A 20,835-nucleotide genomic window follows, 5' to 3' on the forward strand; every position below is an offset into this window, starting at 1 on the left:
TATTTATTGTTATGGTCTTTTCATTGAACTCTTAGAGTCGCTCCATAGTCATTATTTTAGTGTCGTAAGTATTCTTTTGTTATTATAGTCTTATGTTGAGTATCGTTCTCATTTATCAAAGTTGGAGATAAATTAGTATTTCTAGTGGTTAGTTGATGGTTTAATCATGGTGGAGACTTGTATTGGTTAATTGACAAGTTGTCAATTGTTTGATATGATATTAGGATGTTTGGTTTTTTATTTGAGACAGGAAATTTTTTGGGATGGTCCAAAAACAGGGGAACTCTATTCGATTTTCTATAAAATTACCGATGAGGCTTACTTGGGAGCACTTGCTCCTAAGCGCCGATCACAATCCTAAATTGGGTCGTGACATTATGCTTATCTGATGAATGACATGTTCAAAGATCAGGGAAACATGGTAAATTAATATTTTATAAGTTTCTGAAATTTAATTTTGCATACAATACTTGCTAAGTATAGTCTATTCTGCATATAACATACATCTGAATATGTACTGTATTTTCAAGTTGCATACACCCAACAGTTCCATACAGATAAATACATGATAATCTACAGATAACATACATATGCATACAATATACATCTAAATACAACCTAGATTTTCCATATACAGTACACCATTCATCGGCATAAAACTTATAATTTCCATTTGCTATAGCCTACAGTTGCACACAATATACATTTCAATACAGTGATCAACTTTAAATATAGGTTGGATATAACATACAATTTTCAATTCAGATTGTTTACAACGACATCCAACCAAGCGATGTAGAGCTTGTTGTTATTCAGATTCCTATGGGAGGCGTTGAGGTAGATACCAGTCCAACCAATACTCATTTAGACAAGCATGCAAATGATTCGGATGATTCAGATGACTTTAGTCCTACACCGCATCTTCAGCCTGAGAAGAAATATGATGCAAGTGTTGGACTTTCTTCATCTCCGCCCCACAAGAAGCGCAAAGAGCAGATTATAGATCACTCAAAGGCAGAGACTAAACCTAAGACTCCTGATGCTGGTATATCTGAAGTCAATCAAAATGTGTTGCATGATAAGAAGCCGACAGATTCTAAAGCAGATGAAGTATCTTCTTTGAGGAATGATCTAAATTCATTCAAAGACTACGTGAGTTTTGTCTGCCATTAGTAAACATTACAGTTTTGTCAATTAACATTCATATATTTTTCCAACACCTATCTAACTTTTTATGTTTTGATTAAGTGATGGGCGAGTTCACGTCTTTAAGAACATTGATCAATGAAAACTTTAAGAAGATTTCTGATCAGATTAAAGCAAATCAGCCCACAGTGACACGTGATAATGGTATTCAAATGTCGCATGATGTCGACGTGCAAGATAATCCCAAAGACCAACCAAAGAGTGATATAACTGTCGGCAAGAATTTGGGGGTTAACATTTTCTTAAACCTCTGTTAGTTTATGTTTATATGAACATAATAAGACTATATGTTTCTTATTTATTCATATTAATCATCTATAAGACACCATACATATTTTGAAATACAAGTAAATATATGTTAATTAAGTTATACATAAGTATTCAATATTATATAAATACATATATACACCGAGACATGTATGTAGTTGTATATATGATTAATTTCAAGATGTATTCTATTAATGTATAATGTATTTTCAAGTTGCATACAACCTACAGTTTCATACAGCGATATACAACATTATCTAAATGTAGTTGTATTTAAGGTTTACAGAATGCAGTATTCATTAAAAGATTATAGTATTTATTATAATTGAAACTACAGTTCACAGTAGCAGAATACAGTAACTGAAACACATACATATGTATACATTAACAGGATACAAATGTTAATCCTCACATACATCTGTATACATTACCAGAATATAGTATGCATATTTTACACTTTATAAAACACTCATATACATCTGTATACATTAACAAAATGCAGATGTTAATTTTGTTTGTGATGAAGCAATGGTTGGTGAAAATAATACATCTGAGATGTTGTGTATCATACCACCTATATGTGTATTCAAAGAAGTACATGTATCACAGTTAGAGTTGTCGGACAAGTTTCTTCCAAGTCAAATTCCAGAAGCTAGAATTGTGATACATCATGCAGCAAAAAATCCAGTAGATGCAACCCCATTAGCCTCACATAGGAATCGGCATCCAAGTAGATGGTATTCTTCACCTTATGAGTTAAATTTCGACTCCGCGGGTTAGTAAATTACTTTAAAAAACAATGAATTATAAAGTTATGATCTTCTTCCCCCCTGTATCTATAATTAAATGTTTGTATTCATGACTTTACTAAACAATAGGTACCTTAGTTAAGTTGACTCCCATATTCGACAAGAAACACCCATTTGAAGATGATTTGATTTTGGGACCACATCCTACATTAGTCATTTAGGAGTATGAGAAATGGGTTCGTGATGGTTATCTCACTAAACATTTCCAAAATTAAGTTTTTTAGTCTGTATGTCTATTCAATATATTTATAATTTAAATAATAGACATATTGTATTTTAAAATTTATTATAGAAGTGATTTGGAAGACCATTACAAAAAGAACAAGTCAACACTGCATATACCATTGGATTTTGGCGTTGATCAAGTCACTTCAAAAAATTGGTTTTACCTTCTCTCATTTGACGGTAAACTATGGAATGACAATGTAAGATAAACTCCTTCCACATTCAGTTTGTTAACTGTACACTGCTATCAAATACATACATGTATTATGTATGTAACATACAATTTTACTAATCTGTTTTCAGTAGTTGATAGTTTACATACAAATGCATGTGTTTAATTATGTTTTCAGCAATTGTTATTTTCTGAAGTTCATTCAATGTACCGATATGGTGTATTTAGTTTTAAATGTATCATATTGATGTCATCTTTTACTACTTAAGAAAGAAGGAAAAGTACAACCAAATACTCAACTTCACGTATACAACTGTTGATTGTATATTCAAGATAAGAATAGCTGAAATATTCGACAGGTATGCTAATATAGATAGTAATGCAAATGTAGCTAAAGAAGAGGATGTAGTATGTGAGTACATAAGGGGCTACAGATTGCTGGCTAAAGTACTGTGGTACACTGTTGGCAACGTCTTGATACCAGTCAACTTGAAGGAAAAACTACATTGGGTATTGGCAGTTGTCTCATTCAAGGATAGATGTATCAAAGTGTATGACTCCATTAGATCAGCATTGCATGTTCTTATGTTTCTTTAGAGATAGATAAGCCTCTGTATCTATCGATCAGTGGTTTTCACAGAGATAAGCAAGGCATACATTGGACTCATGACTCAACATACTCTGACAAGGCACCAACTGATCTCTTTGATGTTGTTTTCATTTCAGATCTGTCTCAACAAAATCCGGGAGCATGTATGTGTTTAATCCTTTTCCTTGTATCATTTTCCTAATAATATGAATTATTTGTAACTATTTTGATGTATTCTTTTAGGGATTGTGGGGTGCATGTCGTGGCATACGCAGAGTTTCTTAGCACTGTTGGGCAGGTTCCACACATAAAATTTGATGCCAATTTACTCCGTCAAAGATATGGTGCCCTCCTTTGGGACTATGCTATGCGGAAGATAGAGGCTGATGCCGTAAGCGAGAGCGAAGCACCTTCAAATATTCTTAGGCACATCACCGATTCTGATACGTCGGTGAAGATAATGTTAGAGTAGTCTTAGGTGAATGTAGTTTTCGATAGGAGTTTTTGTGAATATTGTTTTTCTTGGACAATGTGTTGGTAAAGATGGTGTTAGTTTAGCAAAAAAAAATTAATTTAGTGACCGTATCAACAATGTTTATATATTATCATTTCAAGCATCCAATCGATGTATTGACTGTTTTTGTGCTTCTGAACTAATCTGTCCTTCAACCTGTTGGTTTTTTGTATGTTTATATCAGTTTATATTAGTATGTATGCAATATGTTGTATTGATATGTATTCAACTTATTGTATCAGTCAGTATTCAATATGATATATTTATCATTAAGTTGTATTTATATGTATTCACCAGGTTATGTTCACATATTTTTAGCAGGTGTATTTAGACCTTCATATTTATATAATATATCGAATTAATATGTATTCAGCTGTATTTTGAATACGTCTTTTGTATATAACTGATTTTATTCATCTGTATTCACTTGTATGCATATGTATTCAAGTCTATTTAGACCCTTGTACAATACATATTTAGACATCTATACGTGTATAACATATTGTATTAATATGTATTCAGGTGTACTTGAATACATGTATTTAACATTCATAAATCATATTCAATCTCTGATATATGATATGTATTCCAAAAAAATCATTAGTTCTGTTTATGATACAATTATACCCTATGTATATAACTGAGTGTAATCATATGTATTCAATAATTATATTCATCTATCTTCATATATAATAAAGATATAATAGTCATATTTTAATTACGTATTCAAATTTAATACACCAACTAAGTATATCCAAAATATATTCGAAATGACACCAGAATCTATGACAAATCGTTTTTCATTAATACAAGTCAGAATGTGAACTAATTTCTACGTGGAGCATTTCTACAAGTACACTTATTATGTCCTTCCTGCCGACATATGCTACACGAATGTTGATTTTTCTTCTGCAACAATTCAATGAACGACTTATCACGCTTCTTCTTTGATCTTCCAGGAGGTCTTTTCCATTTGGGTGGTAATAAAACTTCATCTGCTACATGTGCTGGTATATTTCATTCTTTCCGGTCCGGCAAAAGATACACGGGCACCACATATGTCATTACAACAGACTTTGGCTTGTAATAATCAGAGCAATAATCTTCTGGCATTAGAAACTTGCTCTTCAGGACAACCCAAGTGTGTGGGCACGGTAATTCGTCAACTTGGAACCGTCCACAACTGTATTTTTTCTCTAAAAGGCATACTGTGTAATACCTTCTTTCATCGTTCACCGTATGCAAATATTCAGTCGATGGCACCACCTACATTTAAAAAAAATCATATATATATCAAAGAATAGACGTATTAAATATGATTTTAATATAGAGTATTAGAATTTTATTTAGCTTTAAGAATCATAACATATATTGTATTAAAATACAACTATATTAGATACAAACATATTTGTACATACAGAATTCAAAGACATACATCTATATACATTTGAATATATTAGAATACATACTATATGAATGCTGGTAGAATATTATAGAGTAGTCTTGACTGAATATAGGATACAACTTCCATAGCTACCTTGAAATATATACAGTTAAATATCTTGTACCATGGATACATATAGGAAAGAGATACATAAATAAAAGGCAACTTACAGTCATTCGTGTAGACATTGACTCATTCAAGGTAAGCATCTCCTTGTATTTTTTCTCAAGCGTTGTGTATATCTGTAGAGCTTCTTTTCGATTGCTGCAATTGCAACGTCCAAACATTTTCCTAACTTCTTCGAGGAGGTCGTATATTGGTAATTCCCTTGCTGACACAAGTGCGGCATTGATTGACTCAACAATATTTGACGTCATTGTCCATCCCCTGTTGATAGGTGCATATAACCTAGCCCACTTTTCGTATCTAGCTAACTCCAAGTATTCCTTCACCCTAATATATACCTTCTCCACTTTCTCTATTAGACTGTCAAACTCAGCCTGTGTGTACGCTTTTGCCATTGAGAAGTATATCTCGCTCAACTTTGAATGACTCTTTTTGAATTTCTTATATACGTTGTTCCAAAGATGCCATATACAAGCAAAATGCGGTACAGTTGGATACACTCTTGATACAGACTTGACGATACTTTCGTTCTTATCTGAAATGATGCACACGCTTTCCCTCTCACCATATGCTTCCTTGAATTGCTCAAAGAACCACGTCCAAGCAACATCATTCTCTGAATCAATAACACCATATGCTAGTGGAAGTATATGACCTGTAAATAAAATTGCATACATATTATAAATATGTATTTTAATATTTAATATGCAGTAATATTATAATATTTTATTATATCCAACATACAAGGTTATATACACATACTTGAACTCATTTTGTGGGAATTTTACCATTCTAATGTGCGAACCAGGATATGTCATATCCAGTATCCTGGTAATTTATTGTATGAATCAGTCGGTTCACCCCTCAAAAAATTCATTGCCTTTTCTTTAGCCCGCCATGCCAACATGTAACTAACATCGACACCTAAATTTGTTTTCACATCATCAATTATATCCTTTGGGGTATATTTCCTCTTATGATTTGTAAGCTTGGGCCTAATCATACCACCTATAAAGCTGCTACTTGCCTGACGTTGCTCATATACCTTATCCTTCAACGGACATGTATGCTTATTATTGAACTCTCTCACTTTGAATAATTGTGATTTGTTAATGCTAGAAGCCTTAAACCTCCATTCACAATCTTCTTACATACATAATAATGCATAGCTGCAAAGAAGTTATCATTACATATATGATCAGTATAAATACTTACAAAAATACACTCATATACATTTGAATATATTATTGCATCTATATATACATATAGAGTAGTATACAATACAAATATATACAGTGTTATACATTTAAACATGTCTGAATACACCTATACTTATAAGCATACATTTAAATATAACCAATACATTTAATAAAAAATAGTTAGAGCCACTGTAATTCACAAGAATACATGTATTATTAATACATAAAAAATAAAGCAAGAACAAATATGAAGGTCAAGTAACCATTCACAATACAGCTAAATACATCTACATACAGTTTGATTTTACATTCAATTCTTCTGTACTAGCGTAATGCTCCACAATAATACATGTATTATTAATACATATATAAATAAAAACGCACAACAATATAGGTCAAGTAAAAATTCACAAATACAACTAAGTACATCTACATACGCTTTACAAATCCTACTAGAAATACAATATACAAAAAAATAATGAATACTTAAGAACACTCAAACCAGATTGTATTAGACCTATCAACCCAGAATTGAAACCTTTCTGATATAGTGTAATGCTCCATCACCTCTTTCAATGTACCTTTATCCTTATATATTTGTCCAACCATAATCTCCCTTTGATTTGTTTTTGAAATTATCAAATCCTTGTCCAGTTCGAAAACCCCAATTGGTTCGTCTGAATTGACAACATCAAGGGCAAGGGTATCATCTATATCAAAATTATACCTTTAAACTGCTTCTTCCATTTGGACAATGTCGCCTTGAATTAAACTACCTCCAGCTACAACTTCTTTGTCAATTGTTGTTATGCACAAAGAATACATCCCGATTTCTCTGTTCTCTTTTTTCAACTCTACATACACCCTAAAACCCATATCATTGTGTATTTTCATTGGCGTGCAATTTTCTTCTACTTTGTATTGAATTTTAATGGACTTTGAGCTCAAATCTATGTCCAGTTGCTTAGAAATTGACGCGACCACATTATTATACGACGCATACTCCTTTATCAGTATTCCCTCAATCGAATAATCGACGTAGTTACTTTCACTGTTCCACTTTCTAGAATGACTCAATAACACTGTTAAACTTGCCATATGCAAAATCGAATTTGAACGTATTTCTCTATACAATTGTATCAATCTCAATTTTTCTTAGTTGAAAATTGATTTGTACGAATTGTAACAAAAGAACATGAAAAGAAAGAGGGAGAATTGAAAATCCACAGATTGCTCTGTTTTTGGATACTTTCGGATGAAAAATATTTAATGAAGGGAGAAATACATATTATGGGTGATATAATTGCGTTACTTGAGTTATATTAGGAGACTATTTGCTAAATTGATTTTCTTTCCGTTTTAAATCAGTTGAAAGGTCCCTTTTTTAAGGAATATACGTTATTGTATTCAATGATATAACTCTGGAATACAGTTGAATACAACATCTTATTAACTGGACTTCCATGATTCACGCCTCTTTTTTCTAATGTATTCAAGATTACAGTACTCTAAATACATCAAATACATCTCAAAACATCTAAAAATGTATCTACAGGCTGTAATATAGCAAATGATATCTATAAATAGCTAATTACCATTAAAAGATAGTGTTTTATGAAAATTTTCCAAAATATTTTACATTCTAAGCATAAGCGCTGGTCCACCCAAAACTCTAGGTAACCAGTAGCGATTTTCCTTTTATTCTTCACCAGCTAAAAACAAAACAAAAGATAGTAAAAAATAAGTAAATAAATAAACAAGCAAAATTACAAAATGCTCACAAGTCAATTTTTTGTTGATTGCACGAAAAAATAATAATTTTACAAAGATTATGATGATAACTTAAAGCCCAACTCCATGACATGAATTGTTCAATTTTGACTCAACAACATATCCCACGACAACAATACAGTATAATCCCACTTAGTGGGGTCTGGAGAGGGTAGTGTGTACGCAGACCTACCCTGAGGTAGAGATGTTGTTTCCAAATAGACCCCCGACATCCTCCCCTCCAAGAACTTCCCACCTTGCTCTTGGGAAGACTAGAACTCAGACCAACCAAGAGGTTGTGAGTTCTAGTCTTCCCAAGAGCAACCCCTCTTGTCCCACGAGTTTGTTATTTGGATTATATTAATTCGAGCTTAAAAGTGTGAATACCATAAAAAATTGTGATTCCTTTCATGTAGCGCTTTAATTTTTTTCGCTCTTTTTTCTGATATAGGATTTGTCGATGGCATCATATATATTCTTTCTTGTAAAATTTGTTAATCTAGAAGTTTGTCAGTCCTTAATTATTATCTCAACAAATATATGTAGTATCAATATTATTGATCATATTTTTATCATATACAATGTTTTATTTCATTATTCACTTATGAAGGTTTTATTTAATATAGTTAGTTATATTGATGGTATATAGCAGTTTAATTTAATATTTCTGGTGGAAACATAAGGATGCCAAATTGCCAAGTGGTAATCAAAGTAATAATTAAGGAAATAAATATTTTTTCTTGAAAAGTAGCAGGCATCAAAGTGTTATCAGGACACTTAAATTTTTATATGCTTTTTAATTATATTTTTAATTCCTTCCACTTGCACCCATGTTGGAATTTGTAAAAGCTTTAAGTCATGTTCAATTACCCAAAAAATTATAAGGACTAATAATAAAATATACTCACCCCGTCCCATTTTAATTATCGCTTTAGCTCAAAAACTTTATTCCAAAATAATTAACACTTTAGGAATTTAAGACTAAATTTGTTAATTATTTTAAAATTTGTATTTATTTTCAACTATACCTTAATATTAAGCAAATACTAAATTTTTTAATACTACTCAATTTTTAAAAAGTATTTAATAGGGTTAACTCATTAAACTATACCTTGTATTTTTTTTTTAATTTATAAAAATGAACGTAAAAAGAGCTAAAACAATAGTTAAAATATGACGAAAAGAGTAGTCCATAAAAAGGAGGAAGAAAATTTAGATTTAGCTTAACATAATCTTAATCCACTCATCACCATATACATAATATTTTTTTAGTCATTTTCAAAGAATAATTGTTATTATCGAAAAGCTCTTTACATAATTATACAAATTCATAAGCATTTATTTTTCCCCTAGTACTTGCTTTATTGTTGGTCAATTTCAGTGGTCCCACACAGGGCCAATTTTCTTCTTTATAATAAATAGAGAGCATCAATTATCAACCTTATGAATTTAGTTTTCTATATTAAATTAATATCAAATATTGTGAAATTAATTAGTATTATCTTAGTTTAATATTTCTAAGTAATCATGATGACCACATATTGTGCCTTTTGCTTTAATTTGAAAATGATATGATTTCTACTAACTAATTCGGCGATTTAATTTATTCAATTCCATTAAAGGGTTTTTAGCATAAACCCCTTTTATGGAATTGCCTTAGCTTTAACTAACAAATATATATATTTACATTCGATATTTATATTAAATTAAATAATTTAATGTTAATATTTAAAAATAAACGTAAGAAAATATATCATTTAACATATGAAATTTTAACTTGATGAATACGACCTTTAAAATTCTCATCATTAAATTTATTGTACTTTTAAAATTATGAGTTCAGATCTAATATTTATTAAACTTTTATGAATTTTCAAATAAAATTATATACTCTATATCAAAAATATTGAATTCGCATGAACCCGGTGTCAAAACATTGTGTTCGCCCTTGATTATGGTTATGTGATAAATTTGTGTATGAAAATATATTTATCTTGCTTTCATTGGTTTGATATAAAAGGCTGAGTCAATTAAATCTACTCCTTGCTATGAGATAAGAGACAACTCTATAAATGTCTAGAGTCAAGTGATGTATGATCAAAAAACTTCTTTGAGAGAAAACTGTTGAACTCGGTTTTTCTACTCAGCACTGTCGAATTACTAAGGTCGACTTTCGTCCTTGCTCAACTGGTGAATTTTGCAGTCAAATTCCTTTCTGCCTTTTGACTCAAGGGCCAATCTCCGTCCGGCTCGAGGAATTACAATTTCATTTGATTACTTAGATAAAAAAATATAAGTTTACCTGAAATCCTCATGTCTTATAATTTTATCTCTTCTATAATATTTAATAACTTACTCAATTTAAAAAGTTAAAGGAAAAATAAAAAATGAAATAAAAAATAAATCTCTAACCAAAAAAGGGAGAAAGTAAAAGTAAAGAAAATGGTTTACAGGCAGTCACTTTTTTCTAACAATAAAAGATAAAGCTATAAATATGGCAATGCTATTAATGTGCACTTTGAAAATAGTACACTAATGATGTAAGAAGTAAAAGGAGGAATATAATTACCAGAATTGGAATATAAAATATATTTACAAGAGAAAAATAATAAAATAAAAGATAAATTACATTTTTGCATTTTTTTGAAATTTTAGAAAATAATAAATAAACATGCGTTATTATTAAAAGTTTCTCAATTTTTTTACGAAATTAAAGTTTTTTTAAAAGGTTATTCTATTCAGTAATAACACTCATAAATGTTCAAAAGAGTTAAAATAGTTCAAACATCTATTTTTTGCACAAATATTTTCAAAAAGTTTGTTTGAATTAAAATTTCCAAAAATTGTGGCTTATTAGAATCTTTCTTCTTTTACTTTTTCTTCTTTCACTATTCACAAGTCAAATCCCACCCTATAAGAACTTTAAATAAAGCAAAAAATAAAAAAAAATGTTTTCTCTTATTTTGGTTCTCCTTTTTTTATATTCATATTTCGTACATTTTGTCTCTATTTGCTTATCAAGAAAACATTAAATAATAAGCAACCATTGAAGGGATTAATATAAAAATGTAGGGATATATATTTTATTTATTTTCCCCCCTCTTTCTCTTTCTTTTCTTTTCAATTTTTAAAAAAATAAAAAAAGGAGAGAGAGTGATGGTTGTCTTCATGCATTGGCAACCTAATTTCACTTTTTCCAACAACAACTTCTTACTTTTTTAAAATTCAAATTAATATTTTGTCAGTAATAATCAGTATAATTTAATTTATTATATTGGGTTATTTATCATTTATTACTTAGTTATCATTCAGTAAATATTAATTAAATAAAGTTATTTGTAATTAATTTTAAACTAATGTGATGACATAATTTTTTTTATACTATTACTTCATAAATTTAAAATTTTCTATTTTCAAAATTTTCTTTTCACCGGACTTCAAACCATTTTCTTAACCACAATACATAATTTTCCATCTTTCCATTATTTATTAATTAACCTAATATTTAATAATTTCTTTTTCTGTCATTATTATTATTTCCCTTCAATTACGATTCAGACAATCTGAGGAAAGTTAGGAAAAACCCAAATTACCTTTTTTCTTTTCTTTTTAACTCCACAAAGACAAAACTCCATTTTTCACATTTTCTCATCATTTCTTTAAGTTAAAAATTCAATATTTTTCCTTTAATCCCCACTCTTTATTTCTTGAAAATAGCTAAAAATCCTTTAAAAAATTCTGATTTTTCCCATTAGCTTCAGCTATTTGCCAGTTAATCCTTCTGTATTTTCTGTTCAGCTGGTAAGATTATCAAAAGTACCTAAAGCTTCATTCTTTTTTATTTTATTTTTTCATTTGGGTTCTGTGGTTTTTAGTCTGTTTTACCCCACCCCCTCAAAATTTTCTGGTAAGAAAACTTTGTTGTTTTTTTGGTTTTTATTTTTTATTTTTTTGAAGGTTTCTGGAGTGATTTTGGTGTCTTAACTATAGGAAAATGATGGGTTTTTGAGTACATAGTGAAAATAATTTTTTAAAATAATTTTTCTGATTCTTGAGTGCTTTTTGGCATTCTGCATATAGAAAAGTTATGGTTTTATGAGTAAAAGATTCAACTTTCTGTTGTTTTGTTAGTTTTCTAATATTTTTGAAGATTTTTGGAGTAATTTTTTGCGTTTTAACTACAGGAAAATGATGATATTTTTTTGTTAGTTTTCTTGATTTTCTGATTTTTAATTAGTATTTTGTTAAAAAAAGTTCTGAAGTGATCTTTATTTTGGTGTTTGGATTATAGGAAAATGGTGGGTTTTTGAGTACAAGGTGAAATAAAAAAGAAAAAAAAAATTCTTTTTGGGGTGATTTTCTTGTCGAAAATATTTGAGTTATGGAGGGAAGAGAGAATATGAGTATGAGTGGAGTAACAGTAGTGGGATCAGATGCACCTTCAGATTACCACGTGGCACCCAGAACCACCACTGAATCAGCAGCTCAAATGGTGGTTATTTCACAAACTCCGGCCACTTCCACGGCGGCCGTCGCCGTCACCGGTGGCGGAGCTGGCGGCGGAGCAATAATGGTAGTGAAGAAGAAGAGGGGTAGACCAAGAAAGTATGGACCAGATGGGGCACTGTCACCTAAGCCGATATCGTCGGCGGGGCCCGCGCCGTCGCCGCTGATTGATTTTTCTGTGGAGAAACAACGGGGGAAAATCCGGCCAGTTGGGTTGGTTAGTAAGCCTCATATGCCTAAGATGGACGTTGAAAATTCAGGTAAAGACTTGAACATTTTACTGTTTATAGCTGTGTTGCCGGACTATCCAAAAGTGTTGCCGCACCCGTGTCGGATCCTCCAAAAATGCGCTAAATTTGGAGGATCCGACACGCACCCAACAACATTTTTGTCGAGTCCAAGTATCATAGGTTTATAGTTAGTGGTGGATGTAGCCATTTGCTTGCAGATACTCTTGAAATATTTATAACAATATGCCCAGTGTAATCTCGCAAGTGGGTTGTAGGGAGAGTAGAGGGTAAGCAGACGTTACTCCTGCCTTTATAAGAAGGCAGAGAAACTATTTTCAGTAGGCTCTCGGCTCAGGAAGGATAAAGGGAAGGGGCAATAACAAGCAAACTAATCTGACAACCGAGGGGATATACAAAACTAATGCTAGGTAAAGCAATCAGAAACATTCCGGTGCACTAAGCTCTTGCTATGTGTGGGGTGCAGTGAAAGATTGGACCACATTGAGTTCCTACATTTATTTAGGTAGAGACATTTGAAGCATATTAATCAATGAGTTCAATAGAACCAACTTTTTGACACAGCATAATACGTATTTGCTAAAATTTTAACAGATATTAAATTTCGAGCTCGTAATTTTAAAAGTGTAATTCGTTCGGATGTAAGAACCTGTAGGTTGAACACGGCTCTTGTACTATATATAGTTAAATTTTTCTTAAGAAATGTACATATTTAGACTATGTTGGTATTCATTGTGACAAGAGAATATAAGTGCAGTTGTGCTGTAAATGTTCTAATTAAAATCTTGGGTTTCCCTCTGTGTTTAGTTATGTGCACAGTTCTAATTTTTTGCAACACGTGTTGATTAAATGGCCTAATTTTGATCTGTTTTACCAAAAATTAGTCTTTTGAAGTGTAATTCTGGAAGTTGTTTTCTTGATAATTGAATAAAGACGTACCCTCATGGATCTACTGCTTACAAGGAAATTGTAGGGTTAATATTAGTTCCATGATCTATTGCTTATAAAAGGAAGGAATTATGTTCTTAGAATCTTGATCTAATTGTTGAGCTAAGTTAACTTCTAATGTGTCTTAGCGACTAAAGTATTTGGAAGTTCCTTGTGTTAGGCTTCATATATATATACAACAACAACAACTACAAAAAACCCAGTGCATTCTCACACGTGGGGTTTGGGGACGATAATGCGTACGCAGACCTTACCCCTACCTTATCAAGGAAGAGAGGCGGTTTCCGATAGACCCTTGACAGGCTTTATATATATATATATATATAATTCTTTTGAATTAATGAACTTTCATGGTAAACATGCATTTCTACACACCTAGAAGTATTTCAAATCATTTGCCATATATTATCAAGTGACCTTTTTTTCCTTTTGAGGGGCGGGTTGAAGGTGGTATGGTCATAATGTTTCATGCTTTGCAGCTGAATTTTTTTCTTTAGTTCGAGTCCCCCAGCCCCGAACGTGACATATGTTTTCGGATGAATATTGGTCTGTAAAGATTCATGTGAAAATATTAATGTTTGAGTTTCTTTCTGTAGGTGAATGGGTCTCATGCTCTGTTGGTGCTAATTTTACACCCCATATTATCACCGTTAATACCGGAGAGGTAAAATACTAGCCAAAGCTGGTACATTTGTGATTTTTATGGGAATTTTTCATAATTTGGTGGCGTAATGTGTCTTGAACTCTTGATTATCATACATCATATTTTATAAATTCTTTCCATAAGCGGGATTTCTCGTGGCTACCATATACATAAGCATGTTTTAGGGAACTATTATATATTGAACTTCACGGAAGGTTGCTGATTGTCCTTTTGGTTTTCCTTTAGGATGTTACTATGAAGATTATATCGTTCTCTCAACAAGGACCTCGGGCAATATGCATTCTCTCAGCAAACGGTGTAATTTCAAGTGTTACGCTGCGTCAACCTGACTCTTCCGGGGGCACATTGACGTATGAGGTGCTGCAACTAGTTATTCTCCCTTATTATGGTTAATCTTCTGATTTGCACCGTTTAATGTCATCGTTACCTCTGTGCTTAATGTGTGATCTCTTAGATCAGTTGTTTGTCTTAAATAATTACTGCATATGTTTAGACTTCATTTATATTTGAACAACATTGCATTTATTTATGCACATGCAAGCATGTTCTTTCCGACTCGTTCTAAGGCTATTGGTGTGGCGTTTCCTCCATTGTCTTCAAGTTCATTTGTTTAGAAAAACTGGTACTTGAAACCTATGTTGCTCGGACCCTTCAAAATCCCTGTCACACCCGTTATGATCGGAAATAGGTGTGGGATCCACACTGGATTTAGTCAACTTTTGTGCTTTGACTACATCTATGACCAAGAAGTATTTTATAGAGAGAGAGAGGGGGGGGGGGGTTATATAAATTATGTTAATGTTTTACTATTACACGAGATAGCTTACGAATAAAATATTAGGTGTTTATAAAGAATTAAAGTTTATAGTGTTAGTTCAATAAGTTTAATTGATCGAAATATATGTTTATATATGTCGTAGTATACATTTATTGACCTTATCCCAGCATCCGCATCTGCACTCAGATTCATACCCCCGAATCTTAAAATCTAAGTGATGAAAAATCCAACCTTTAGATCCACACCCGTATTGGGTACCCGCGACCGAGTTCGAGCTACATAGCTTGAAACCATACCATGATCTAATAATGTCATCCTAATTGAGTGTCCCTGCCATTTTAGGCCATTTTCATAATGGTGCTAAGTCAAATTAGGTCATTAAATTCCAGAGGAAGTAAATTTTATCATCCTTTTCTTGTATGGGGTTGAGTCTACCTCTAGTTACTAAGTGTACAAGTCTATCATGAGGGATACATCATCGGTTGACTATGATTATGTAGAAGCCACTATCTACTTGACTTTGAGGGGTTGTTTAGTTCGCGGAAAAAATTATGTTGGGTTTATAATACAGGGATTGTAATACTGGGATTAAACCTTTGTTCCTGTTCGGAGAATTGATTGAAGGCATTGTCTCTGCGCGTGTTTACTCTGGTTGAAGTTTGTACGTAACTGTCCTCTCCCATTGATCGTGTAGGGCCGGTTTGAGATACTGTCATTGACTGGATCATTTATGCCATCTGAGACGGGAGGAATGAGAAACAGATCCGGCGGAATGAGTGTTTCTCTAGCAAGCCCTGATGGACGTGTTGTTGGAGGTGGAGTTGCCGGTCTACTAGTTGCTGCAAGTCCAGTGCAGGTATCGTTTCCCCTATGCTCAGTATGCTCGTTTACTAAGGAATCCCATTGTGCATATTGTGGCAATAATTTGATTTACCCATCCAAAACGAATTGTGTAGTTCGACCAATTGCAGCATGTTATCTACTCTTTTTTCTAGGTTACCCATCCAACACTAAATGTGTAACTTGAATGTGTAAAGATTATTTTACATTGTCAATTATAGTGTTCTTAAACGCGAAAAAATCCCCAAAAAAAGCTAAAAAAAGACAAAGTCCATGGGAAGCAAAAAGCGATGAGAAGTGAAGTTTACACTTCTTTGAATTGAAAGTTTCCGGAAAACTAAAGATACCAAGCATATATATGAATTTAGCACTAGAATAATCAAATTAAAACTGAAATAACTAAGTTTAGAATCCTATATTCAGTAATGCCAATATTAATTCAGCACCTCCAAATTGAGATACATAGAAACGACCTTTTTTCGTTCGGGCTTTGCTCGTCATTTTGCAGCGCATGGCTTCGCCCATGAAGTGATAAACCCCTGCTTTGCTAAGCAATAGCTTTTAATTACACCGGTCAGTGGACAAGAAACTAAACTACTTTGACAAATATGTACTGGTATTCTCGTGATGTTCCGAACCAAATTAGCTCTTTCATAAGTTGTTCTTCCAGTTGTAACAGTTCACATATTTCTTTCTTTGTTGCTGTCAATCAGATTGTTGTAGGCAGCTTTCTTGCTGGAAATCAACACCAGCAGACCACCAAGAAAAACAAATTGGAGCCTATAATAGCTGCTGTTCCTCTATCTAGTGCAGAAAATGAAGACTCTTATAATCACTCTTCTGCAAAACAAATTATGCCGGCTTCCTCGATTAACTGGTCATCGTCGTTAGCTCCCGACTCAAGAAATAAGCCAGCTGACATCAATGTAACTCTACCTGCATAAGGTATATCTTTCACAGTTCATATTGATCCTTAATTCTCCCATCCATTCGTTGTTAATTTGTCTGTCAACCTCTTACCGGAGCATGTCATTTTCCGACGAGGTTTGTGTAGTAATTTGAACTAGTTTTCCACTTAGTTCTTTTCTTTGGTCTTTTGTTGTAGAATTTTAGATGTATAATTGGTCCCAGAAATGAATTTCATCTTAGTTAAAGGCTTTATAGTTTTAGTAGGTAAGATTGATCATCTTCTTTTCATGGAATGTGTGTGAACTGCTATAGATTTTTTTGGTTTCCCACCTGGTGTCTGATACCTCCATTGGAGCCCGATTATATTCGGATTAGGCCCGTGTAGGGCCCCATTAGGGGGGAAGCGTTTCATCCACTGCACCACATCCTTTGGTGATGTGAACTGCTATAACTGCCGGGAAGTGTTTTTTCCTTCTCTTAACCGTCTGGCGTCCGTATACGAAATTTAATACCGGAAATTAGAGGTAAGTATATGTTGTACAAAAATCTAGATATAAAAATATATAGGATAGAACATGGGGTAAGTATCATGTGTATTAGTAATACGTGGATAAGAGCATATAACAATCCATGAATAATTTGTTCTCCGCATAATAATTTCTAGTATTATTTATTCTTCACATACAACAACAACAACCACCGAGAGACTGTTTCCAAATAGAAACCCGACATCCTTCCCTCCAAGAACTTCCCACCTTGCTCTTGGGGAGACTCGAACTCACAACCTCTCGGTTGGAAGTGGGGGTTGCTTACCATCAGAGCAACCCCTCTTGTCTTTTCTCGCATAGCAATCACGTATTATTTATTTTTCGTATAATATATGCATTTCGATCATTTAGGTGATAATAATTAGTACATTGGTGATTTCTATGTAACACACAGACGATCTATGAATTCACCAGGATTTCCTGTTTTATAAAATAATAATCATGGTAATAACTAATAAACGATCAACTATAGATCACTTAGGTGATTATAAATAATACATGAGCGACTGAGACTTCTAAATAAATCATAGGTTCGATTTATGATTTCAGCAGGATCTTCTATTTTATATAAAAAAAAAAATAATCCTAATAATAACTCATAACTCATAAGCGGCCAATCGCATATCACTTTGACACCCATAAATTATACATGGATAATTTCTAGATTTAATATAGACAATCTATTACTTCACCAGGATCTCCCACTTAAAAAAAATAATCACTGTAATAACTAAAAGGTTATAAACCGGAAAATATTTAGGCAATCATAAATAATATGGGTAATTTCTAGATAACACATAGGTGAAATGTGATTTTACCAAGATTTTCACTTTATAAAATATAGTTATTATAACAACTAATAATCTATCAATCAGAGATCACTTAGGCGATTATAAATAATACATGAGAGATTTCTAGGTAACATATAAGCGATATATGATTTAATCGAGATCTCTCACTTGATATAAAAAAATCTTAATAACAACTAATAAGCGATCAATTGAAGATTACTTACACGATAATAAACAATACATGCGCAATTAGATAACACATGTGATTTCACCAGGATCAACTTCATTAAAACATAATCCTACTTATGCAACAAGATAAAAGATTAGGTACAAATTCGCTCTTTTGAGATCTTAGGAATGTTGCAAATGTTAGTTTGAAGTGTCTATCAATAAGCACTATACTTAAGAGATCATAGTGTTAAGGGATACAGTAGATATGCCCTAGATCCAATATCATATTTGATGATTTGAACATATTTTTTATCAACGTTATTTGATATAAAATATATGGCATTTGATATTCTTTTATCATTATTATTAATTGTTTGATTAATTTGATAAGGTCCTTGATTAAATTTTGAGATTTGTCATCGTGATAGAGATCATGATAATGAGAGCAAAGTCTCTTACAATTTAATCTAAATTTGTTCTTGATCATAGGATTATTAACTTGGACATTAGTGATCCGGTTAGATCAATATTTATGTGATCGTCTTTATTGGATAAAGATTAGTTGATCTCATTAACTAAATTACATAGATAGATGATGCATATAGAGATATGATCATTGAACCGACTCATTGGATAATTCCTAATGGTTAAAATTACCATAAACTGTCAATAAGATATTCTCTTGAAGAATGTGATGTAACCATTTTCTTTGACCTGAGATCGTCATAGTAATTGACAAGTTATTTATTGTGCTTTGATACTAGACACCTATGGCCTTAGGGCGATAGTTGAAAGGATATTGGGTATGATTAAATGCTTGTAGAATTAGTGATTGTTCAAGATGGAATCTATCAACTCTTGGTAATGAGTTTAAGCTCCATGTTGTCATGAATTATAAACGACGAAATTAAGACCTTGGCCAGAGCAATTGAATGAAAGAAGAAATGAGTTTCTTAGGTCATTTGATGGTCGATTATATTTGACATGAACACATAATTGGTCGCCTATTAGGATTTGACAGTTGAACCATATCCTAGGGTGATCCAGAGCTATAAGGACAGAAGGAATTACTACATTATTCTTCTACTGGTTCGTAAGAGTAAATTGTATACTTCATATTATCCGGTCGTTAAGGAGTGTTGCTAGACGCCACCCTTGATTAGTATATTGATGTGATCAATTTACTACCGGCTTAGTATAGAACCTATGAAGTCGCACACTAACGAGTGTTCTGATCTTTGCTAAAGGATTAATTACTTTGTTATTTGATAATTAAATTAAAGAATTTAATTAGTCAAATAAATTTAGTTACTAGTCCAAATGAAATATTATTATATTCTCTGCTAGCACAAAGGATATAATTAATATTGTGAATAAATTGAAGTTTTCTATTTGGAATAGAAAAAAATTATATCTCTTGAATGAAATATATATGTGATATATATTTGATACTCATAATTAATATTTATATACATATATATTTATATGTATATAGAAATGTGTATATACTATTAATGAAGAGTCATAAATCAAATCCAAAGTTGGATTTACGTAAGTCCAGAAGGACTCGTCGGCCACTATAATCATATATAATTTTCAATAGTAAATTATGGAAAAGTTCAGTTACTACTAATCGAGAGAAATAATTTTGACGAGGAAAATTGTTTTCTTGTCTTATTACTATTGCTTCGAAGTTTTTGAGAAAAAATTCAGCACAAGTTTTTGAATCAATTTGTTCGCGGGTTTCATTGATCAAAGAGTTGATAGCAAGGATCAGTCTCGGTGTGGATACGCATAGAGTCTTCGCATTATCGAAGAATTTGAAACGAAACTTTCTTCACCAGGTACGTCTTAGATCCGATCTATTGACATGTAAATAAATTTTAAACACGAAAAGATCTGCCTAGGATTGTTATTGTCTTCCGCTGCGTGTTACGAACACCTATATGCAATCCTTCAGTGGTATCAGAGCTCATGGTTTATTGCGTAAAATTTATTTACGAAATATTTTTTTATTATATATAAGCGATATATGATTTAACCAGGATATACCATTTTATAAGAAAAAGTAATCATACGAATAACTAATAAACGATTATTGTTCGATTTTT

The 20,835-nt window shown here is 32.1% G+C and overlaps 1 protein-coding gene across 1 annotated transcript; it reads left to right on the forward strand.

The window, feature by feature from the left end:
• Nucleotides 1-11,877: 11,877 nt before the first annotated feature.
• On the forward strand, nucleotides 11,878-17,479 carry LOC107801103 (AT-hook motif nuclear-localized protein 1). The gene is made up of 6 exons (XM_075253273.1): nucleotides 11,878-12,122; nucleotides 12,613-13,087; nucleotides 14,620-14,687; nucleotides 14,913-15,044; nucleotides 16,160-16,321; nucleotides 17,019-17,479. The coding sequence occupies exons 2-6, from the start codon at nucleotides 12,703-12,705 to the stop codon at nucleotides 17,247-17,249; spliced, it is 978 nt and encodes a 325-aa protein (XP_075109374.1). The 5' UTR covers nucleotides 11,878-12,122; nucleotides 12,613-12,702; the 3' UTR covers nucleotides 17,250-17,479.
• The last annotated feature ends 3,356 nt before the right edge of the window (nucleotides 17,480-20,835 follow it).

This window comes from Nicotiana tabacum, chromosome 5, assembly GCF_000715075.1.
Source record: "Nicotiana tabacum cultivar K326 chromosome 5, ASM71507v2, whole genome shotgun sequence".
NCBI classification, from domain to species: Eukaryota; Viridiplantae; Streptophyta; class Magnoliopsida; order Solanales; family Solanaceae; genus Nicotiana; species Nicotiana tabacum.

Bases quoted from the DNA above. Each gene is read 5' to 3' on its own strand.
- LOC107801103 (XM_075253273.1), top strand. From the start codon at position 12,703: ATGGAGGGAAGAGAGAATATGAGTATGAGTGGAGTAACAGTAGTGGGA. The intron at 14,688-14,912 runs GTAAAATACTAG...GTTTTCCTTTAG, and splicing joins TCACCGTTAATACCGGAGAG to GATGTTACTATGAAGATTAT. The intron at 16,322-17,018 runs GTATCGTTTCCC...GCTGTCAATCAG, and splicing joins TTGCTGCAAGTCCAGTGCAG to ATTGTTGTAGGCAGCTTTCT.